The sequence below is a fragment of the Pezoporus occidentalis genome, unplaced genomic scaffold (assembly GCF_034315485.1).
Source record: "Pezoporus occidentalis ecotype Australia unplaced genomic scaffold, CSIRO_AGI_Poc_V1 ctg84, whole genome shotgun sequence".
In the NCBI taxonomy this organism is placed as follows: domain Eukaryota; kingdom Metazoa; phylum Chordata; class Aves; order Psittaciformes; family Psittacidae; genus Pezoporus; species Pezoporus occidentalis.
Window position 1 is genome coordinate 780,684 of NW_026916203.1, and position 24,798 is coordinate 805,481.

The 24,798-nt window shown below is 40.6% G+C and overlaps 2 protein-coding genes across 3 annotated transcripts in view; both read right to left on the reverse strand.

Annotated features, from left to right (window-relative positions):
- LOC134156298 (ribonuclease H-like) overlaps positions 1-24,798 on the reverse strand; it is a 384,552-nt gene that overhangs the window by 108,666 nt on the left and 251,088 nt on the right. The gene's annotated exons all lie outside the window — the stretch shown is intronic.
- CAMK4 (calcium/calmodulin dependent protein kinase IV) overlaps positions 11,714-24,798 on the reverse strand; it is a 140,163-nt gene continuing 127,078 nt past the window's right edge. For both annotated transcript variants that reach the window (XM_062604244.1, XM_062604243.1), the window contains 4 exons: positions 22,960-23,035; positions 17,838-17,964; positions 15,616-15,768; positions 11,714-13,312 (listed from right to left, as the gene is read on the reverse strand). In XM_062604244.1, coding sequence (XP_062460228.1) covers positions 13,148-13,312; positions 15,616-15,768; positions 17,838-17,964; positions 22,960-23,035 — 521 coding nt within the window. In that variant the 3' untranslated portion in view covers positions 11,714-13,147. The remainder of the gene's footprint in view (positions 13,313-15,615; positions 15,769-17,837; positions 17,965-22,959; positions 23,036-24,798) is intronic.

Genomic DNA, 24,798 nt, shown 5'->3' on the forward strand with positions numbered 1-24,798 from the left:
TTCAGTTGCTCTTTGGGGAGTTATTTCTGATTATGTGGTTCATCTTCAGCTCTATGATGATCTCTAATGCTATCAGTTTGCCTCCAAAACTGTATTGAAAGCCAAGAAATCTATCATTCCTTAGAAACTTGATGAGAAAGGTACACAACTCTGATATCTGCTGAATTGAAGTATCTTAAAACTGCATGTACAGGATTTTATCAAAGCTTAAATTCTAAAAATACATACGTTTTTGTTATGACCCCATGATTGCTGTGAAAGAACTTTACCATCTTTTTCTTAGTATAACCTAACTTTTAGCATGTTTAAGAAATGGTTTATTAAACCATCAAAACTAAGTTAATCCAAACCACATGAGCATGTAGCACCTTGCAATTACAGATGTACATTAAGGTTATAAATCATGCTGCAACATGTATTTGGACATGTATTAGCACCTGCAGAAACAAGAGAAAATGCTTGTATCTTATGTAGAACCTTTCCATGTTTGTTGTACTAAGCCTGTGTAAGGGCAGGAGAGTTCTGTAGCATTTGACTTCAGAGCAAAGAGTTGCAGCCTTCTGTCACTGAGGAAAGGAGCTGTGACCTCTGAGATACAGCACGCTCTTGTAGGGCGTGTGTCATGTCACTCTTTGCAAAGTGGGGTGGGAATAGGTATAGAGGCCACTTTTGATCTTCAGAAAATTACTAAGGACATTAATTAGAATAATTAGAAAAAAATAGTGATGTTTAAACCCATTTCTTGGTGAAAGAGAATATTAAGATGGCAGAGATAATAATAAATCTCTGCCAAATATTAAATGTTGTCTAGGAAAGAATATACCCTGAAGTCCTAAACAACAGTTTAAACTTTGTGCCTTCTTCAGTCCTCACTGAGTTGTGTTGGTGGCTCAGTTTTACAGCACAGATAAGGACTGATTATTGTGGGGTTAACCTTCCTCAGGATTGTGCCATTAGCAGGGAGAAAACAGGCACAGATCATAACAGCACATGACAAGAGATACCTGTGCATATTTCACAGCTGACCCATACAAGAAGAGTTATCACAGCTGGGTTAAGGTGACCCAAATCCCAACACATTACCTGGAACTGTCTCTTCCAATGTGATTTTTTAAAAATTGCTCTCTCAGTGATAGTCAAGTCAGTATGACTACCTGACAATCCTCAAAAATGTTTCTTTGATACAGGCAACACAGATGGAGCTATTAGGTCAGTCACTGCCCAAAGTGTAATCAGAAACTGACCTTGCTCAGGCCTTGTGTGGACCAGTTTGGCTGTGCCTTGAGCGCCTGGCAGAAGGCATTTCCTGAGCTCTGTACCTGAGCCTGCTGAAATCCCTGCTGGCAAACACCCAGATCTGAGGCAAGTTATGACCCTGGAGAGTAAATTACCATCCTAAGTAAGATTCCCTGACTTTCTTAGGGAATCAGGTCAATTTCAGTGTTGCTTTTAATTTGGGTTCCAGTCAAGGCAGCATTACAGCTAGGGTGTTACTAATTCAAACTCCAAGGCTCACGAGGTGCAGGGCATTACTTAAAGGGGTGTGTCAGAGCAGCTGCAAACATGAGTACTTTGTTATCTGGGTATACAATGCAACCCCTCCTTGTCTGTATGCCTAACAGAATTTTGGGCTCCACAATTTGGAGGAAGAAGGAAAGAAATAGCAGCATCCCTGTTCATCGGAGTATGAAGGATGTCCCCACAAACCAGCAAACCTTTAAGCAAACCTTCAAGCAAACCTTCCCCAGGAGCAGGGGCAGCCTTACTGGTTGTACAGCCCCCTTGTTCTGTATTCCACCACTAACAACAGATTTAGCTTATTATCCAAACTGCTAAATTTTTTGAGGGGAAAAAGAAGGAGAAAGGCTATGCCAATCTGGAATTTATTCAAGACTGCTATATAAACAGGTAACAATCCATCTTTACATCTCCCTCTAATGATGACTATTGTTCCTTAATCTATGCTGAGCATTAGCTGTCAGCAAATAATAGATGTAAGCATTTCTAGATTTACTAGTTTATTTAGCATCAGATCAACCATGCAAGCCACTTATTAAACTTCTAGGCTTACTGCCATCAAAGCATATTCTCACAGCTTATTAGCATTTCCATGCAAGCAAACAAGCAGGTACCTTGGTCCCAAATACAATACACTGAAATTACCAAACTTTCTGTATTTTCTGATTCAAATTTCTCTCTGGTTTATCTGCAGAGTATCATAAAGGTAACTACACAAACAGGCTTAGTCTGAAGTAAAGGTGTACATAAAGCAGTCCATAACCACATAACCACTTCTATTTAGTGGTTAACATCTTTGCTAGTACAAGAAAACAGTGTTGACAATACAGGATTTCTTGCACATTAAGCGGGAAAAGGAGTCAGGTGTACAGGACACAGAGCTAACATGAGAAAGTCTAATAGATAGGTGACATTTTTCATTTTATTAAGAGTCCAGCCACCCTTGCTCTGAGATCAATGAGCTTCTGTAACAGGCTTATAATACTTTGTGTTTTTTATAGTCAAATCGATAGCACCATTTGTCTGTTTGTCTCAGAAGCAGCAGCACATTTTCAAACCATGCAGCATATACTGTTGAATTAACAGAAGCATAAAATTCCGTGTTTATGATCTGGTCCTCATCCAGCCTCAGAGCCAAGAGCCACCAGGTCTCTTCAAACCAATGGTAAGGGAGACACAAGCCCTTAATGTATCACATTTCTTCAGGTTAAAACCAGGTTAAAACCAGCTTACGGTGTTTCTGTGTGTCTGGAGAAGCCAGACAGACTCTGCTTGGTGCCTCTTAGCTGCAAGGGCATGATGGTATAGCTCCTTGGGACAAAAAAAAACTACTTCCCCCAGGTGAGACAGATACAGGTGAGACAGTCTCTGCTTCTGCCACTCCCTTGCAAGCTGGGTCAGCCATCCTTGGCATCTGAAAGACCATCCTATGTATCTTAGTTTTAGGAATTAGGGTCCGCCCTCCATCTTTCCTTCCCCCTGAGCACTTAATCACTTCAGAGATAATCTCACAAGCATAGGCATCTCAACACTGTGTATTCTGATAAAAAAATCAGACCAAACCAACCCAAACAAACAAACAACTCTCCCAAACAACAACAACCAACCAAATGATCAGCCAAAGCACAAAATAATTTCCTTTGTGGAACATTAAATTTCTGATATTTAATCAGAGGGATTAGCATGACTCCTCATGAAGATGTGGTGTGAACAAGGAAGTGGTTCTTGTGCATAATAGTTTACAGACGCAGCTGGGGGTATCTGTCAGCAGCTAAGTCATTTAACTGTTCTTGTTTCTAAATTCCTCCAGTAAAAAGTCTCTAGTTTTAGTCTCTTTTTTCCTGCAGCCAAGATGGTGAAGATTTGAGCAGAGCAAACAAGGAACCTGCCACCACAATGGGGGCAGTAGGTTGGTGGTGGCAACTAGCCTAGGACCCTTTGCAGGGTCACAGAATCACAGAATCCTAAGGGTTGGAAGGGACCTCAAAAGATCATCTAGTCCAACTCTCCTGCAAGAGCAGGGTAAACTAGAGTACATCACACAGGAACTTGTCCAGGCGGGCCTTGAATATCTCCAACGTAGGAGACTCCACAACCCCCCTGGGCAACCTGTTCCAGTGCTCTGTCACTGTCACAGTAAAGAAATTTTTCCTGATGTTCACATGGAACCTCCTATGCTCCAGTTTACACCCATTGCCCCTTGTCCTATCACTGGACATCACTGAAAAAACCCTAGCTTCATCACCCTGACACTCACCCTTTACATATTTGTAAACATTGATGAGATCACCCCTCAGTCTCCTCCAAGCTAGAGTCCCAGCTCCCTCAGCTTCTCCTCATAATGGAGATGTTCCACTCCCTTAATCATCTTTGTGGCAATTCCCTGTCCTTCTTGAACTGAGGGGCCCAGAACTGGATGCAATAATCCAGATGTGCTCTCACCAAGGCAGAATAGAGGGGGAGGAGAACCTCTCTTGACCTACTAACCACACCCTTTCTAATGCACCCTAGGATGCCATTGGCCTTCTTGGCCACAAGGGCACATTGCTGGCTCATGGTCATCCTCCTGTCCACCAGGACCCCCAGGTCCCTTTCCCCTTCACTACTGTCCAGCAGGTCAGCCCCCACCCTGTACTGGTACATGGGGTTCTTCTTCCCCAGATGCAAGACTCTACACTTGCCCTTGTTGAATTTCATCAAGTTTCTCCCTGCCCAACTCTCCAGCCTGTCCAGGTCTCGCTGAATGGCAACACAGCCCTCTGGTGTGTCAGCCACTCCTCCCAGTTTAGTATCATCAGCAAACTTGCTGAAGGTACACTCAGTTCCCTCATCCAGGTCGTTGATGAAAATATTAAACAGCACTGGTCCCAGCACAGACCCCTGAGGGACTCCACTAGTCACAGACCTCCAGCTAGATTCTGCCCCATTGACCACAACTCTCTGCCTTCTTCCTTCCAACCAGTTCTTGATCCACCTCACTACCTGATCATCAAGCCCACACTTCCTTAGCTTATCTATGAGGATGCTGTGGGAGACAGTATCAAATGCCTTACTGAAATCAAGAAAAAACACATCTACTGCTCTGCCATCATCCATCCACCTAGTTACTTCCTCATAGAAAGCTATAAGGTTGGTCAAACATGACTTCCCCTTGGTAAAGCCATGTTGGCTGCTCTTAATGACCCCCTCATCCTTGATCCCATGAATCACTGTCATTCCCATGTAAGATAGCTTCTCAGGAAGGACACTGCTGCAGCAGGATTTAGAAAATCCTTCAAAGATGTATTTTTCTAAGTATGCATACAGTCATATTTGTCTCAATACACATGCAGTTTGCTTCATTAAATGTTTCTTGACAAACTCCCATTTGCCACTAAAGTTTAATCCGGTCCTCATAGCAAGCTGAAGAAGAGACTGGGGGCCATATTAATGGTACAAACAAAACAGCTTTGATGTCTTACAAATGAAAAGTGGGGTCAATGGGGAGGTTTTTCCATCTAGAGGAGTCTGGTACTGGATACGTTTGTGCTGCTTTCATAAATGAGAGATGGTGATGTCTGGAAAACAACAAAAATCAGGAACCTGAGACCTTGGAGAAAATGCTCATAGACAATTATTCCCAGTCTAGTCAAATCCAAGAAACTCTCTTTGGTGTGCTCAGTAGTAAAATCCCCTGGTGTTTTTGCTGTGGGTATTTACTGTTTAGTGGTACTTACGGATTCATGATGGCACTTAATGCTTGTTCACGTAAAGTTAGCATTTGTCAGTAACACAATCATGCCTTGGGATCTGCTTTTTCCTAGATAACCCTGGTTCTTGCAGGTATGATAGCTATAAATTCTCACAGTGCAGCACAGCTATTTGGAGCTAACATTTTGAGAGTTTTGTTGTTAATATCTGTAAAAACTGTGCCTTAATCTGAAAAGATCCTCTCACACTGGTGCCTTTATTACCAGGACTAAGCCAATTGATTTAAATGTGCCTAATCATTTTGGTTAACCTCAAGCAGAAGTGTAAGATGGAATTTATCAGCAACAGCTAAAGTATTTGGCTCTTAAACAGACACAGATCTTTACCCTGTACTTGTCACACACCCTGTTTGGTTAGTTAAGTATGGTAATTTGATCAGGTAATTTGATAAAATCAGGTAATTTGATATGGTGAGGTAATTTGATCACTGGACATTTGCAAAACCTGCAGCTCCTCTGACTTGTCCAGAAACGAGAGAAATAATTCCTTGGGTAGGATTAAAATCACATTACCTCATCACAAGTAATGTGGTGCCCAACACTATTGCTTTGACACTGGTTGGACTCGAGCTTCCCCCAGGGCTGCATGGTTAACCCATAAGGGCATGGGTGAAAAACTGTTGACATTGTGCACAATTAATTGAAATCTGTTAGATTTATAAAAGCTTTCTTTCAGAAGGAGTAGCTCAAAAGTACATGTCAGATGATCCTGAGGGCTGATATGGCAAAGCAGACCCCTATGCATAGTTCTGCGGGTGAGTAAATATAGCTCTGTGACTACTGGAGCATATTGACTCTGGGATAGATTACATGCCATCTGCAGCTCTAAATCATGTCCAATGGCTTGTCTCAGCTTTTGAGTTACCAGAGTAACAGCCTAAGGTCTATGATACAGTAATTTCAATTACAAGAGCCATTGCAGATCCACCCAATGTAGGGATAAGAAGTATAGTCTTCTTTTCTCTTTGATAGACTTTCCCTGTGTGTACATATGCAGAAGCAATGATTGGCTCCACCCAGTTCTGTGTTATAAAGCAGATCATAATTTGCAGTTCCAGACAACAAATAGGCCCAAAGTTTTATGAACTGACTTCACTGTTTCTGCTGCCAGCAAACGCACTAACTGGCAATGCTGTAAAAAATAAGATGCTAAGTATATCAACCAGTATTACATAAATGATACCAAGAAGATCACTGATCATAGCGCACACAATATTTTTCAGAGTTCCTAAGCCTGATGTGCTGCTCTGGACTGACCAAAACCACATCTTCTCCATGGAAGGAAAAGGATGCCGTTGACAAAAGATCTTCCTGGTACTGAGGGACAGAGCCTGGCATGGTGCTGTTCTTGTGCTACTTTGCTTTTAATCCCTCATCTCCAGCGGTAGCAGCTCATACAGCCAGAAGCCTCTACAGTCCAGGTGCCTTAATTTTCTTTTGGGAACCAAACTCAAGGAGCTGAATTCTTTTCTGATTCTGCACAGCATTTGTTGCAAAACACCAGACTATTTTTGTTAGCCAGGCATAGACTCTTGAGAAAGAAAACAAAAGATGCCAGAAAACAGCGTGAGTCTAGGAAATGGGGAGAGAAAAAGGAAGCACTTCTCCCTGGGTACTGTAACTGGTAATGACAAATCACACCAAGGGTGGGTCACAGAAGAATATATTTATGCTTGAACAGTAAAACGTAAACTCTTGGGGGCACAAACAAGAAAAAGAGCAGGAGCGAGACCACCTGACTGACACAAGGGCAACAGCAGATTTGTCAGGGCAGTGCAGCCGCGACCTGCCAACATCAGATGGCTCTGACTGGCAGCTGACAGCTCTTCTTGGGTGCCCCATGGGGTCCAGGGACAGGAAAAAAGATGAAGCATAACAGGGAAGAAAACCAACAAGCCATTAGCCATGAGTGCATGTTAACACTTGTTCTTGAAACTAGAGTTTCAAATGGAAAAATCAGACATGATAAGCTTTGCTTATTGCCACATAACACTCTGGGATGCTGCAATTTCTCAGTCAGACAGAAAAAAAGCAGCTGATACTATGGGAGGAGCTCTGTGCTACTTAGTAGGAGCAGACACATGCTCTTTAATATACCTTGGACAGTTAACATCTTCCTGATGTACAAGTTAAGGGTTAGTCAGTTCTTGGTCACACGTGCTGTGGATGGAGCATGGCTGGGCAGGGGCCTCTGGTGTGGTTTAGGGCAGCTCTAACCCAACACAAAATGCTGTGCTGGTGTTGTCACCCCGCTTTGGTCCATGTCCTGAGCATGCAAAATGACAAGGGCACTGAAACACTCTTTTTCCAGCTGCATCTTGCTGTGAAGGAGCCAGAGCTAGGGAAAACTCTGTACCATCTGTATTTATTAATCTTTCATATCTTAATATCCATTACACTGAATTTCATTCAGTGATGATCCATGTACACAAGTATGTTAAACACTATGGTTTTAGTTTCAGCTGAGTAATGCTGGCAAAGGGCAAAAGACAGCTTAAAAGCCTATTGTGACTGTTCGCGCAGACATGGCTTGTACAGACTGCTCAGCAGTCTCTGCCTCTCTTTTGATAAATTTATATAGTTTTGTGTGCATGTACATATATATATTTTAATATGTATCTATAATTTTATTGATAAGTTTGGAACTGGGCCGCTTCGACTATTCTGTTCCATTCCTGTTTCTGTACTATGCCTATCCCATAGTATTCGAATGCTTTCCAATAATGACTATATTCATGACTGTGTTGTTCTCTGTTCCATTCTAGAGGGATAGAAGAGCATGCAGTGCGGGTACTTTTTTATTTTGCCTTTGATGGAATTTTAGTTATATGCATGTACATTGTTACATTCTTATATGAGTATTTACAATCCATGGCATGCTCTCCATATTTGCACTGACCCTCCATCAGTCTTCACTGAATTACTCTGGCCTGAAGTTTTATGTCCAGACATAAAGCAAATTTTTGCTTATGCAGAGAATCTAAAGTCTTGTAAGTAAAAGTTTATACATGTTCTGGAACTAGCATCTTTTCATTTCAGATATAACTGTACTATGTAATTATTTTATTTCTATTTTTCTCCTTTTCGTTCCTTATCATTGTATTTTCTTCTTATTTGGCAATGTATCTGATAGGTTTTATTTGATACAATATGGTATTGCACAGGAGCTTAGCAGGAAAGATAAATTTCTCTATACAAAAGCAAAATTAACTCTCACTACTGTGGTTGTATGCTGTAATTGAAATTACTCTGAAAGGGAGCAAAAGACATTCTTTGACCTATTGTTGTTTTATAAAGTAACTTTAAAAGATGTTCTGAGCTGTCTCTTTGTTTACCTTTAATATCTTCTGGACTTGCTTGTATTTCTGCCACTGTGCTCTCAAGTTTCATTGTGTGTCTTGCTTGGCTAGCTTCATTCCTGCTTTTCTCCCATATAAGAATATATTTTCTATTACCTGAATGACATGCCTACATAAGCTATACATTTGTAAGCTGAGCAGCAGCAAGGTAAACTCAGCCACAAAAACCTGAGTTCTTCACCAGGAGAAATATACAGCCTCTACACAAGCCACGAGTCAAGGCACTGAGCTGGGACGCATGAGTGCTCACTCTGTAAGGACGTAGCATACAGGGCACCATGCAAGGATAAACTGAAGTCCTCCACCCTACAATTTCATACGCCACTCTTAAAAACAATCCCAAGAGCTGCACTGCAGGGCTCTGAGTTACAGTATTTCCCAGGCTGAGGGTCAGTTGCCAGTCATTATTTGGAAATGAGTGTTTATTCTCGAGAGTCCTCCTGCATTTGCTGCTTAGCAGATTCTGCTGTCCGTCTCCTAAGTTGAACACTTGCAACTCCTAGCATTTTTTTCCGTTTCCCTGCTGCTGGACTGCAGGACATGCAGTGCTGTCCTCACTTTCCCCACAGCTGCCTCTGTGTTTCACTTGCAGGAGAAGGATTGTTATTTGGTCATTGCTAAGGCCAGGCTGCCAGTAAGCCACAGCCAGAGACTCCCTGCTGATGTAAGCCCCTTCCAGAAAATTTCTGGTTGTCACTTCTATGCTGCTGTATTACCATGTGGCTTTTCAGAGCTCGTTGAGGCATGGAGTCCTTGCAAGGGGGATGCTAGGCAGTTTTTGTCACTCTCCGTATGCCCAACAGACTGCTTGCTTGTGGGAACAGAGCCCTTACTACCCTTCTTCTGAAGCACATGCTGCATCATTTTGCCTTGATGCTCTTTTGCATTCAGAAGTTTGATTATGGTGTATCTGCATCTTTACAGCATGTTTGCACGCTGGGAAGTCCAAACAAACCAGCACCAGGCTTATGCAATGCAATCACCATGTCATCCACAAAATTGCAAACAAAAGTGTTTGAAATGAGAGGAAGTCTGTTCTATTTTAGAGCAAAGCTTCCTGAGCTTGTAAAAAACCCTGTTGTGTAAAGGCAGGACATGGTTAGCCATTTAACAGCCATTGGATCCTCAGCCCAGACTTCAAATATTCAATTGGCTAATGCTGTACTCTCTGAAGGAAAAGTTTTGCTAAGTTTGAAGACTTCAAAAAGATGGCAAGGTTCTCCCTTTTGTGCTTGAAGGACTTTGATAATATGTTGAGCATTTTAAAAACTTAAACCTTAGTATTTCAACAGAAAAGACCATTGGTAATATTTTACCTAGTTTATAACTACATATATGCAACTGGTTTATAACTACATATATGGAACTGGTCCACCTCCAGTAGTTTTTGGGTGTGTTCATATTTTTCGGCCACAGTAAGACAGACACTGGTGTTGAACTCCTGTCCTGGGTTCAGCAGTAGCAGTCATCTTTCTCCTTCTTGGTAGCTGGTTCAGTGCTGTGTTTTGACTTTCAGCCTGGGAACAGAGCTGATAACAAGGATGTTTTGGTTTGGCCAAGGACTTTGTGAGCCTCATGCTCTGCCAAGGGGGAGGGAAAGCCGGGAGGAAGCAGAGACAGGACACCTGACCCAAACTGACCAAAGAGGTATCCCATACCACAGCACGTCATGCCCAGGATGTAACTGAGAGTTACCCAGAAGGGCTGGGACTGCAGGGTTGGAGGAGGTATCGGTCAGTGCTTGGTCGGGCTGGGGGAGGGGGGGGGCAAGTTATTGGTTGGCTGGTGGTGAGGTGTTGTATTCTCTTCCCTTGTTATTTCCTTTATCATTATTATCATTGGTGGTAGCAGTAGTGATCTGTGTTATACCTTAGTTACTAAACTGTTCTTATGTCAACCCGTGGGAGTTGCATTCTTTTTGATTCTCCTCTCTGTCCCTCCGGGAGTAGGGGGAGGGAAAGAAAGAGGGGGGGAGTGAGTGAACGAGTTGCCTGACTGGGTTTAAACCACCAGAAATCCCAAGTCTGAATTATGGCAGACGCCTCCAGGATGTGATTTTACAGACAAAAATGATGCATGTTAACAGTTCTTTCTTCCGTTACATGCATACACCGTAGTGTTGCTGTTCCTTCTCTATGATTCTGTCACACTTAAAGCAGACGTACTGCTTTGCTGAGTCACATACTGGCAATTCATTCAGCACAGACATCCTGATTGTTTTATATTGAGCCTAATAAACAAAAACTAAGCAAGAACAACTGAAACCCCAGAGCACAAGACTGAGCTGCCTCCAAGGCCATGCTGTCACAAAGAGGTCTCCAGCTGCACCACATCAGTTCAGTTATGATATACTATTGTATAATCTGGCAAAAAATAACCTTAAGAATCAGCTGGGACTGCCTGTCAGTTCAACAAGCTGTGCCTTAGGCAAAAATAATTATGCTCAAGCACTCATAGATATGCACACAATGACTGTGCAGCCAGCTTTACTTCTGCAGATTAGAAGGAACTATCCTAAACCAAGGCGGAAACATTACAGAAATCCAGACCCTTCCATCAAACCTTCCCACTGACTGAAGTCAGATGGCTTAACCACTGTAACAGCAGGAGGAGAGTTGTGGCTGAGAAATGTGTTTATCCTGCAGTCACCTCCCAGGAGGTAAGAAAGGGAATAAAAAATAAGTGGATGTACCCATCATCTTTTCCAAAGTGATTAGTCTGACTACTTGTTTCCAAGGGAAAACCTGCAGAAGTGTCTTGCTGGCCTATTTATAGCTGCCATGCCCCCAGCAGCTGTTTCAGCTGACTTCAAAGTGTTGGATTCCCTCAAACCTAGGAAAAAAATGAAGGACGGGTGCACGTACTTTAAATTTCAACTGCACTTAATTAGGAAACCTTTTTGTACATGTTCAGAGTTATAAGAAATTGGTAAAAACTCTCAAATACAATACATTCATTAGCATGCATTCTCACCTAGTAAAGACAGTATCTTTGATTTTCCTTTTTATATTAATCTTGCTTATATTTTATTTATCGAACCTACTATCTGAATAACTTCATATTACCCTTTAATTTCATCAGGAAATGTACCTACTGAATGTTTTATTAATGACTTTTTTCAGTAGCTGATGTATTTTTCAAGGCAAACTGTGCAAAGCCTAACAACATAAAAATGATTAAAGCAAAAGAGGAATGTTAACTTGTAGTAGGATGTTACGTAGCTATCAGTATTAAAAAGTTTAACAAACACAAATGACATTCTTGTACATCAAGTTCTTTTTGCCATTTCTGTAATATATCAATAGCATCACAAAATTCACATGCTGTCAAAGTGATAACAAACAAATGTAAATGGTCATACATACTGATGCATGTTAGTTTTTCAATTTCTATTATTTATGCTCAACGAAAGAATCAAGATACCTGAAAAGCTTGACCCTAATTTTGCAAGATGATTCATGCACATCACAGCTTTTAACTTAAGACACAGGAGCTCTGGTGGATGTAAGATCTGTGCTGGTGGATCACTTTACAGGAGGGGTCCTTTGTTAGGAAAACCTGGACTAATTATGCTGACAAATGGAAACTGGTTATTCATGAGGTTAAACGATCTGGGAAGCAACTAGATTATACTGCTTGCTCGCAGACCTTGTATAAGAGTGTTTCTCCAGAGCAAAATCATTGGGTTGTGGAATAGCTTCCTTTAAGCATTTATAACTTGTATTACAGCAGGTTGTTCCCTTAGGCCCTCTAAAAATGTCTTTTAGCTGCACAGTTTAGAAATTAATGAATAAACATAATGGTTCAAATTTGCATCTCCACTAATCCTCTTTTAGTCTGTTGTTTTGTTTAGCTATACTAGAGAATGAAATGGCAGAAATCTGAATAATTTTGGTTGTCATTAAAATACTGTATATAAATAGGAGAAGTCAGGATAAGGCATTCTCAACACAAGCTTGAGGAATGGACATTTTCATACCTAGTGGAGCTAACATTTCAATTTCTTCTCAGAAGTAGTGGAATGTTTTTTGTATATAGATCCCCAAATGCTTTTTTTAATTTTAAAGATAAAAAGCATTATTTCATACATCAGTTTTAAAAGCATTGGAGTGGTATTTCCTTCCATTTTGTCTGCTGCAGGATTATGAATCTGGAAGGAAGCAGTTCAAAGAAACTCATGACATACAGAAGACAAATTAAGTAGTATTTCATTTCAAATGCTATCTAGAAACACTGGATACATGTATATGAAGTATACGCATTATGATAGGTAGTTATTCATCCCCATGATTTTTCCTGCCGGTATTACTGCAAATAACACTGTTTCCATGACATGCCTTATGGAACTGTTTACTATTTTCATAATCAGTCACATGCATTGAAGGTAGAATCGCCAGCCAGTGTATTTGGCACCCTTAAGCAGAACCAGAGAGACCAAGCTTACAAATCTCTCTTGCTGAATGACAAGTAAGCTGGTGTATGTAATGACAGATTTCAGCTGAAAAAAGGAAACATGTTGACCTAAGACATTTCTTCTGGAGCTTCTTCTGCTTCCTGAATAGGTTTCTCTTCAGGTTTGCTGTCATGGATGGGAGATGGGTTACGGCTGGGCTTGTTGCTGTCATGTGTGCTGTGACTGCTGGCGCTGCCAAGGCGAGTTGATGCCACCACAGCTTTTACTGCAGCCTGAGAAAGAGAAGATCAAGTAAACATTCCTTAAAGGACCTCGTCTGTCAGCACTGCAATATTTGCATCATCCTGTTAGGGAACATAACTTTGTTTAGTCTTCATAGTAATGTCACATTTGGATACCTTCCTGGGCGTGGACAGATTTAGAAGGCCATCTGAAGTACTGGATTGAGGTATAAGGCCAGGTTGGACAGAGCCTTGGGTGACATGGTTTAGTGGGAGGTATGGTGCATGGGGGTTGGAACTAGATGATCTTAAGGTCCTTTCCAACCCTAACTGTTCTATGATTCTATTCTATGATTTGATAAAATTGCTGCATTCACATGATTACAACTTGGCCAACATGAACAGAATTTTTTTTTCAGCTTCACATGCTGCATTTGTTTTTAAACACTACTTCAGGTTTCTCTTGTTGTACATGGCAAAAAGAAAGCTACCTTCTGTTATAGTAATAACAGTATTATCATTACTCATTCCACAGTTCATAAAGGAAAATAATATATCACTATTGACTATCATCTATGCCAAGCACAATGGTGTAGAGCATACAGGTAATTTCATATGCATGTGTGTATAGGCACACACACTAGGGAGAAACTCTCCCATATAAGATGTCACAAAATTAAGACATACATTAAGCCCTTGCCTTGAAGAGTTTTATTGCCTCAAAAAACCCAAACATACAGAGGTGGGGAGCAGAAATACTGATCTCAGTTTATGACAACTCTGGGCATCAAACCAAAAATCTCATTGGGCATCAAAGGTGTAAAAATATAGAGAATCAAAATCAAAAAAATGCAGAAAGGGCATGCATTTGTCTGTGACTTCCTGGGGGTGAATGTAACAGTGCACATAGAATTAATTAAATTTATGATTCTGCTCATGCTCTGAAATAATTTTGACATAACAATGTTGCATGGCATCTTCAGTGAATACAGAGCAGACATACTGTAAGGCTACAGAAATCTTGAATAGAACATGTTCTACATGGGCAAAGTGTCACTGTGAATTATATCTACAGTGTCTGAGATCTTGGTAAATGACAAAGTTTTATTCTTTGCTCTGTGCAGATTCCCTGTCACCATTCCCTAGTAATACTGAAAAATGAGCAAAACCAAAGTTAAGGGTCATTATTTCTGGGCTTTGGTTTTTTCTTTTTTCTTTTTTCCTTTTTTTTCCCCATAGGAATTACAAAGCTCTCTGATGAGATGCATTTTACTGTTATTCCCCAGGGCCACAATGACCATAATTCCTGTGCTGAAGTATCCCTGGAAGTCTCTCCCACACAGACACAACTGAAGAAGAGATTAGGGGAGGAGAAAGTTTCCCAATGTTGTGTCAGTTAGATGGCCAGCTGCCTGCTGTTTTCACCTAAAAATGTTTCCCTGCTTCTTTCTGTAGTAGATATGTAGACTAGATGGTAAGGGAGCATAATGGTGACTTAGAGCCTAATGTTATTTTCAGCACAGGTCCCACCTGCGCTCCTGCCTTGCAGCACCTCATTTCCAGATGAAAGAATGCTATTGCACATTTGCTGTTAGAGGTACCTGCAAATGCATGTTTTGGGCCTGTTAATTTCAATCCACACATTTTATGGACCTGCATGTCTGAAATGCTAATTCTAGATCATCCAAAAGGATGGCTTAAGCTCCTGCTTTGCATTGATTGGTATAGAAACTGAGTGTGGCCTACAGATCAAAATAAGCTGTAGTAGACTAAATATCTTCCAGATCTATGGATGCTCATGAATAAACCACTCAGAATTGTGTTCTTTCTGGTCAGTACTTTAAAGATGTGTAAGCAGTACAGGACAGAGAGATGAACAGAAGGAAGGGAGGAAGAAGAGAAGAAAGGAAGAAAGAAAGGAAAAAAGGTAGGAAATTGCAAAAGCTATGTGCATGCTCAGCAATTCTGTCTGTGTAGATGAGTTTTCATAGAATCATAGAATCGTTAGGGTTGGAAAAGACCTTAAGATCATCTAGTTCCAACCCCCCTGCCGTGGGCAGGGACACCTTATGCTAAATCATATCACCCAAGGCCTCTTCCAACCTGGCCTTGAACACTGCCAGGGTTGAAGCACTCACAACCTCCCTGGGTTTCAATCAACTTCACACATTTTTATATGTTTGGCTGCAGACATCAACTAAATAAGCTTCAACTTCTTAATCTTCATCATTCAAATAAAAAACTTCCATAACTCTATAGAATGTTGTCTTGAAAAGTGTGCAAGGTTTCTGAAAGGCTACTGATCTAACTGCAAGCTTTTATGGCCAAATCAGAGACCATATTCAGAGACTTGCCTTAAGTTTACGCCGGGCATTGAATTCTTGAAGTTTCTTTTGTGCATTGTCCATATGTGCAAAGTTTGCTGCCTTCCCTGTGACCCATGGGTGCTGCAAAGCCTGTAGAGTGGTAAGACGTTTCTTGGGGTCTAAAACAATCAACTTTTTAACCTGCATCACAAGGAAGATATACAGAAGACTGTTAAACTTCATTTACTTTTGTCAAACTTTACAGTTTGGGGCTTTGGTTTTGGAAAGCATCTTAGAGTGTATTTCTAAGTGGCCAACAACAATTTGTATGCAGGTCTTTTCATGTATTTTGTTTCTGGCATTCTTGGTCGTCCATAAATAACATCTAAGACAGCCATTAAGGGGGAAGAGAAAAAGAATCAACTGGTTAGCAACATTTGTAAAAGTATGTACCAATGTGGCCTGTATCCGCCACAGGCATGTTTGTCTGAATTGTCACATAAACCCTAAAAGATTCTCAGAAAACCCCAGACAAGCAGTTCTCTTAGCAGTATCTCCACTTTTACATCTGGACAAAGTTTAAAGTGGATTTGAAAATTTAAATTCTAGTGAATGCAGCTCATGCAGACTTGTACCATGCAGTCACTGCTAGGTACGTAACAAATGAAATGATTCTTTCAGTTGCTGTAAAACATCATGGAACAAAAAGTACTGTACAATTATTACTCTCTTAGCCAACTCTGAAACTAACGCTGTTTATGCTATTCTTTCTGTTATCAAGACCAGGGAAGCTGCACCTCTCCAAACACAACAGTAGGAGCAATAAGAATGTTTTTAAGAACAGCGTACTGCACGTGTACCTCTGGGAGTGGAACTGTACAAACTGCTGGGTACGAGTGTATACAGCCAAGCTGGATTTCATGGGTTTTGCTGGGCAAGTGGTGTTTTAAAAAACAGAAGGGTGAGAATGGAGTAAAGAAGTACATGGCGGTACTCAGCAGAGCCACATTTATGCAACTGTCCATATTCCACGTCCTGTTGAAGCAGAGTGTGAGTGATGCCACAGGGCTGCACCACTGCATTGTGCCCACATGTGAAGGGAGGACTCACTTGAGGACTCTGAAATTTCCCCACAGAGATATTAAAGAAATATGGTGCCCTGAAGTAGGTGCAGGAGAACCGGCATCATGATGAATACCTGCTGTGCATCCACAGAAGAGGTCAAGTTAAGGAGATCACTTCAGCCGAACACTCTAACTGCCTAGAGTACAGGTTTCGAGAGCTGTGGACACCATCCTTGTCAAGTTGCTGTAGTGTTCAAACCTGGAACTCTGAACTTTAGCAAAATGGTAGGCACCAGTTTGGACCAAAGCTCTCTATATAAAATGAATGAGCAGCTTTGCTGCAAGCTGCTGTTTATCTGGGTTTTGATGACACAACAGTAAATAGTATTTTTTTGACCTAAGAAAAAAATCACATCTAATACAACAACTAAAACATACTTTGAACTTCTACAGTTTTTCCATTTGAGGCATTCTGAAGTACTTTAAAAACTTTTGTGGCACAGTTTGTATAAGCAATATGGAACTGAGCACTTGTTTCTTCAGTGCTAATGAAGTAACAGAATTGTGCAAGTTAAGTTTGACTAAAAATCAAACCCAAGAATACCTGTCTACAGATCAATGCCTCCTGGATCCAATTTATGTTATCCAGTAATAAAAGCATAAGGTGCAGGTAGCACGCCAGGCCTTGCATTTTGCTAATGGATCATATTTAAAAGTAATCAATCTTTCCTCATCTACTGAGAGAAAGCTTAAATGGACAGAAAAATGCTGTGAGGAAAAGTAGGGTGTGGGGGGCTTCATTCCTTTTATATTCCTCAAAATTTCAGACTTGAGAACTGCACAAAATACAGGACTTCTATCTTTGTTCCTCTGAAGGTGGTTGCCTTGCAAAGAGGACTGACGAAGCACCTCAGAGCTAGCCTGAAAGGCAGACATAGATGAACACTGTGCCAGCTGCCTACAATCTGTGGATTAGATCACATAAATACCATAACATCCATGGGTCTGAGTGCAAAATTTCAGCAGTGGACTAGGAGAGGGTGTATCACAGCACTATCATATACCAGAAATAAGAAGAAAAGCAAGGAGCCGTTAGTACAATTATTTAACAAATCACTCTGCCTCCACTCAAAAATGGACTCTTTTTGTCAGTGGAAGTAATACTAGACAAATGCATATCCACAGTCTCATTTTTCCTTTACTTACTAAATCCTTGGCATTCAGAGACACATCATCCCACCAGGGGGACACAAAGTCATATTCACAGTTCAGGATTCTCTTAAACATGTACTGATCTCCCCTTTCATCATAAAATGGTTCAAATCCACAAAGTCTGCAAGGGTGAAAAAGAAAGAAATATTTCAAACATTACTTTGTCTTGGGTTGTTAGAAACAGTTTCTAGTGTTATCTTTCCCTACTTCATGTCCTGTAGACCACTTTGGGAAACCAGACATGGAACTAATTCTACAGAGCATAGTAAAACATGGTCATAAGCATTCATAAACACTGGGAAAGGCTGATCAAATTGTAAATTTTCCATTTTCACATGTCTGTAATTGGAACTTTTAATACAGGGAGTTTTCATAAGAGTAGCCATGCAACAGTTGCTATCTATTTACCTTCTAGATTTTATAGCAGCTCTTTGCTCTGCTGGTCTCAGGCTGAAGTACCTTAGACTATTTTATCATTCATCAGTCTGAAACCTTTGCTCATCCCTGCCATCTTCTGTGGGCCTTCTCTAGTGTATGACTTTTTGAAGTGAGTGCAAACCCATTCATCATGGGCACACCACAGAGTTGCAAATTAGTGTAATGATGTTTTCTACTTTTCTTTGCTAAAAACCCTGACCTTGGATCTGCATTTTTTGATTGTTTGTAAGCACAGATATGTTATAGAGCAATTAGCAGAAACCCTGTAGCTCTTCCCTGAAGGATAAGAATTAGCAGAGGAACTATAATTTACCTGTGAATTTAGAAGTTTTTAGATTTCCTGGACTGGTTTTTGATTAAGTTCATCGCTGTATATTCAGTCATCCTATCATCCACAAAATGTAAAAACCTTTAGCAGGTTTTAATAATCAGCCCTCATCTTTACTTCGGTAACCTATATACTACCAAGAAATTTTGTAATCTCACCATGGCTGTATTTATGAATATATTGAATAATACAGACCCCCCAAAAGATCCACACTGCTGGCCCTGGGGAAAGTGAACTCACAGAAGCTATTTCCATTTATATAATATTTTTTTTTATCTCTTCATTGCACTTTAATCATGCCTGCACACATAATCAGATGTTTAAAAATTAATTTCCTATTCAATTAATAAGTACTCTGAGCTGAAGAGGAAGTCTATCTGCTACTCTGCCTCCAGAAAGTGCAACTAGCAATAATACTGTCAGGAAAGTAACAGCAGACCATAAAGAATCTAAAAAACGTTAACCTTCCATTTTAAGTTGCTTTTATATTTTGAAACCCAATCTGTGTGATTCCTGTCTTGAAAAAGGAGACATATGTAAAAGGAAAAAATGTGGTTTTGGGAGTGGTGTGTAGCCATGAACAGCTGCATCACTCTGCACTGCTGAAGAGGAGAAAACTTCCACCATAAGCACATTCTGAGCACATTGTTAATTTCCAAGTCTGGCAGAGATAGACTAAAACAGAACGATCCAATCTCCAAACACTGTGTGCTTAAGTGGGTGGGAGCTGGTCACAGTCCCTCTGCTGCTCCCCATCCTGTTTCCTGGCCTCTCTCACCACCACTTCTGAGCTTAGTTCAGCTGCTGTTCCCATGGAGCACCTTTGCTGAGTTGGTTGAGTGCATTGCTGGGCCACTAACTGGTTAAGATAAAGCTATCTTCTAGATACCAGGTAACTGATGACCTACAGTAAAATCATTTTTAAGGCTTGTTGAGACTGTGTTGGAAGCCTTCTAAGTGATTTTCTATTTGCTCCTGAAAATATTTTCATTGTAATTCACTACTATCACCTACGGTTGTTTTATTAACATTTTTGTTTCAGCAGACAGATTTTTCGCTACATGCCAAATTAGCTGAATAAAACTGAAGGTGCCATTTCAAATTAGAAAAATTAAGCCAGAGTAAGACACAGTGTGGCTCCTTTTCATTTCATTTTATCATGAAATTTCATTGTATTATGCTGATTAATTTTTAACTATTAAATGAAGAAAAATTAATGCAAAAAGCTTCAAAAAACAATTAGAAATGACTAGACAGTGTTTTGTGTCCTTTTAAGTAAGTTAATAAAAAATCACCTTGAATTAGTGTGATAGAACTATCACACTAACGGCCTCAAGCTGTGTCTAGTTGATTCTATGATTCTATGAGCGAGATCTACAATTAAGAAAAAATAGTTAACAGATCATTATATGCAGTTAGACAAAGGCTGTAAATAGGTAGGGATAACTGCACATATTTATGCTACATTTGAGGGTGGTCAAACACTGGAGGGGATTGACCAAAGACACTGCAGACTCACCATCCTTGGAGGGGTTCAAGACTTCACTGAACATGGACCTGAGCAACAGGTTACACTTGTTTTGAGTGGGGAGTTGGACTAGATGACCTTTAGAGAGCCCTTTCAACTTTGACACTGAATAGCAGTGAATAGCAGTGAAATCCATGTGATTTTGACTACAGGCACAGCCTCTCTGTTGACAACTATCTGCATCTCAGATGTGTAGTAGCTGCAAGAATTTCTAACCTGCCGCAGGAATACAAAAGGACTGGTCCTCTTTGCTGTTAAAAATATAAATGTAGCTTCTCTAGAATTATGACAGCTATCGTCAATAGGTCTTCACAGAATCAACTCAGTTGGAAAAACTTTTAAGATCATCAAGTCCAGCCGTTACCCAGTACTGCCAAGTCTACCACCAAACCATGTCACTGAGGGCATCTACATGTATTTTGAACACTTCCAGGGACAGCGACTCCACCACTGGCCCGGAAGCCTGTTTTAGTGCCTGACCACCCTTGCAGTGAAGAAATTCTTCCTAATATCCAGTCTAAACCTCCCCTGGCACAGCTTCCTCTTGTCTTATTACCTGTTACTTGGTAGAAGAGATCAGCCACCTCCTCTGTCCATCCCCCTTTCAGAGAGTTGTAGAGAGTGATAGGGTTTTCACTGAGCCTCTTTTAATCCAGGCTAAACAACTCCAGTTCCCTCAGCCATTCTTCATCAGGCTTGTGCTCTAATATAATTTGCCTCAGGAATAATTTTCTGCCAAAATATGTGTCTAAGTTTTTCTTAATCACATTGTAAATTCACTTTGTATTGGTGAGAAGATAGACCTTTATGCATGTCTTCTGTAGCATAGTAACTCTTACATGCACTCAATTTTGGAGGCACATACGGCAATGTATTTCTGTACCAGTACATAAGTGCAATCCCTCTACTAAACTATAAGACTGAGACATACAACACTTTCCTTCAGGCTGAAGGATTAATGAATTAGTTACGATAGATATACCTTTCTGGTCTCAGCTTCTTATCTATCAGAAATGTTGATCTACAAAGCTTGAAATAGAACAGTTTTAAATGTGGAATATTGTTAAAGCTAAGTGAAAGAGATGGCTAAGTGGATTTGACTAGCACCCTTTTGATCTGGCTTGTTCGTGTAGGTCAAATTTGATTTTGAGGACAGAGGAGAAGAAAAAGGGGAGGAAGAAGTAGAGGAGTATCTGTACTGGTGGTGTGTCCCGCCCAGCAGCTCACACACTTGTGGTTACAACAGTGCAGAGGTTTAACAGCTTGGGGGCATCTCCTGAACAGCTGGAAGGTTTTGAAAGGCTGGATATAGCAAATGACACTTATTATATTCAAACAGGAATTTGCTGTACATTCCTGCTTGGAGCTTGTCTACAGTTGAAAACAAGTTCTGCTTAAGGAATGCTTTCAGTTTCAAGTACAACAGTGATCCTTTAACCACTGAATAACTAGGCAAGCCTATAGCTTAATCTAGGTATCTTTGTAAAGGGACATCAAAAGGCACCTCTTCAATCTCAGGGACAACCCTGCTGGCAAATTTCATACCTTTCTGCTACGCATGGACCAAAGAACTGATGAGAAATAATCACCTGCCAATATCTGAGATGTGACCTACTAAAGACTTGAGCCAGGCTTTGAGATAAAGGTTCACATTTTAAAAGTAGCAGATAACAAAGTGATAGATAGAAATAATGTAGCCTATTATTTATAGGCACCCAAATGTCCTGATTTACAGGACAAAACTTGTTTTCTGATACTAAACTATAGTATCTTCAGTGTTGATACATCCTTACAAGTACTTTTAGTATAAACCCTAGAAGATACAATTCTTTCTTTAGAAAACGTAAAGAAAATAATTGTGTTATTTCACACTATCCTTGCTGGACATAGCTAATGAGTCCTAGAAATGGAAAGCAAATGGCTGTAATATGTAAAATCCTCTGCATTTTTAAGGTGTATGTGTAAAATCCCATTTTCTTCCCATAAAAGGCATCATGCAAGTATTGCATACAACCACACAATCCAGCTTAGCATTGGTGCTTCCAAGGGAATTAATTAAGTTATTAACTCCTATTAAGAGAACGGTCAACACATCAGATACATTTTTTCATTTTCAGCACTCCTCCTTCGACAGATTCCATCGATACAATAAAGTATTTGTAATGCAAGTGGCTACCTTTAAAAACAACTGCCTGAAAGTTTTCTGTAGCTGCAACTTCAACTGTTTAAAATATGTTTGGCCAGCTTCACTAACAGCCCTCTGTCAACAGTGTCTCTGGTTACCTTGTCAGAAGTGGAACACTTCAGTGTTAGTCATTTAACCCACTGGACTGATTTGCAGACAGAGCCCAGGGTTGCTTCCTGCTTCCTGGCTGAGATGCTATGGACAGCAACGCTGGTGCTGCAGCCGAAGCTGTAGCAGTGTCTGTGGCTGATACAAATGGGCAGCTGCATTTGGGGATATTCATAGGCAATGTGGAACTACTGCAAGCACCTTAACTTCTCCTTGTCCCATCTGTAGCTGAGAAGTTACTTAGGATTGTAATATATCTCACAGTTAATGAGAAAAAATCACATACGATGCTTTCTGACACTCATGCTATTCACATTAACAACACAATTCTGCACAGATCTTGCTGTTGTTCAGGAAGTGTTGTATTTATCAAATATATAACCTTAGTGTTTTGCTATGCTTCGCTAGGATTTTACTTCCTTAAGTAAGATTAGGAATATCACCATTAAAGTTCAGGATCTTATGTTTCCAGCTCACAGCACAGCAGCTGCTTACAACTGAATCACTCTGTAGCACTGTCTGCACTTACAGGATGTAAGTGATAATTCCCAGAGACCACATGTCCACTTCAGGGCCATAGGCACATCCCCGTAGTATCTCTGGTGCTGCCGATGACAAAACATATCTCAGTAAAATGAAAGTTGAATACAGAAATAACAATCACAATTTAACCTCCATGCACATTCCTAAGTGTTTTTTAAAAGTTAGGGCCCTCTCCTTTAAGCATTTAGTTAGGCAAATAACTTCTTTCACTGAGTATAAAGCAACAGAAATCATGTCCAAGCACAGCCAGATTAAAATGAAAAGTGGATTTTTGTTTCAAATTGCTTTTTATTTTTGGTATTCTGTTTTGATTGTAAGGCAAGACATGACCATCTCAGGCAATTGCTTCTGCTGCGGTGTGGAGCAGGCAGGAAGGCCAGGCCATCCTGGGGGACTCTGGCCCTGCAAGGGTAAAGATGAGTTAACCTCTGACAAGGCAGCTTGACAAACACTCCTCAAGGAAAGCTGAGTAGACCATTGTATCCCTCAGTATCAGTATTTGTTGCTGTTGTGTGTGACTAAAAATGGGCATGGCTGCACACTCAAATTGTGATGTGCCTACCTTGAGTGCCCCTGGCCCTCTCACCGCCAGGGCTAATAGCTCTGTGCACCCTTGAGGTTTGCCTCTGACTGGGCAAACCTCCCTGGGCAAAGCTTCTGAGGTGGCAGGATGGAAATGCCGCATCTCCAGAGGACAAAATGGAAGTGATTCATACTGAGAGGGGAGGGGGGTAAGAACCTTCCCTGTCTTACTTTTTGGCCACAGGCAAAAGTACCCAACTAATTTGGAAAAAATAATTACAAAGACAACTTTGAGAAACACTTCCCCATGTCAGTAGCCCTTCTTCTCAGCTACCACTGTATCTGCATAAATATCCATCAATGTACAGGATGGCAGCAGAGCCCTTGAGTCCACCACCTCATCAAATGTTTTTACAAAGCATTAATATTGAAGGCAAAGACCATTATTCCCGGTTGCTACATGGTACAAAACCTGGACAAAAACTTACCAGTCTAACCACAGGCTTTTCCCTGCCTTCCTATTCTTCTCATAGGTAAACTGACGAACAGAGAGGGGCTGGTTTTGAGAAATGACACTAGGTCCCAACTGATTTTATCTCTGGTCAGCCTGTAGCAAACAGGACAGCTTACAGGCAAAGCAGCTAATGACCTCATAGAGATGGAGACAGATTAAGAAAAGAGATGTTAACCACTATTCTTCCTGTCGTATTTGTTAATGCCTTGTGAGGGGCTCTAAAGTAAGTAAGAGTTTTTCTGTTAATGGCCAACATGCTTCCTCGCTAGAGAGCATAATGTTTCTTGGGATGTCTTCTTGCTCAGAATAAGAGCTTTTTCTTTTTGGCTTTTCTTCTCCGTGATATTGCAAAATGGTCATAAAAGAGACCAAAGATTTGTCCCTTTAGGTCTGCCTTGCCATCTGGACTGTGATTACACAGCTATACATTTTGTAAATATGATTTTTCAGTATTTCCAGAAGTTTGCTTTTGGTGAATGGATTTGACTGATATATTGTTAGTAGTTTAGATGTTGGCTGTAATTTACAAATCACTGCTCTGCACTGGCTTATCTTTATGCTTATTTTCTGCTACTGTCAGTAATCACTTATGCCTTTCTTGTTAAGTTCACTGAAAGCACAGTGTCTCAGCAAGTTAAGTTCTTTGAGACCATCTTCCTGCTTTCAGTCCTCTGCACTATATTGCATGTCCCAGGGACTGAAGATTGGTAGGTCTTGATGCAAAGGACCCAGACTCCTGTAGGTGTTTTTATTGCTGCGTCCTTTTCTAGAAAAGTTGCTGATAGCTGG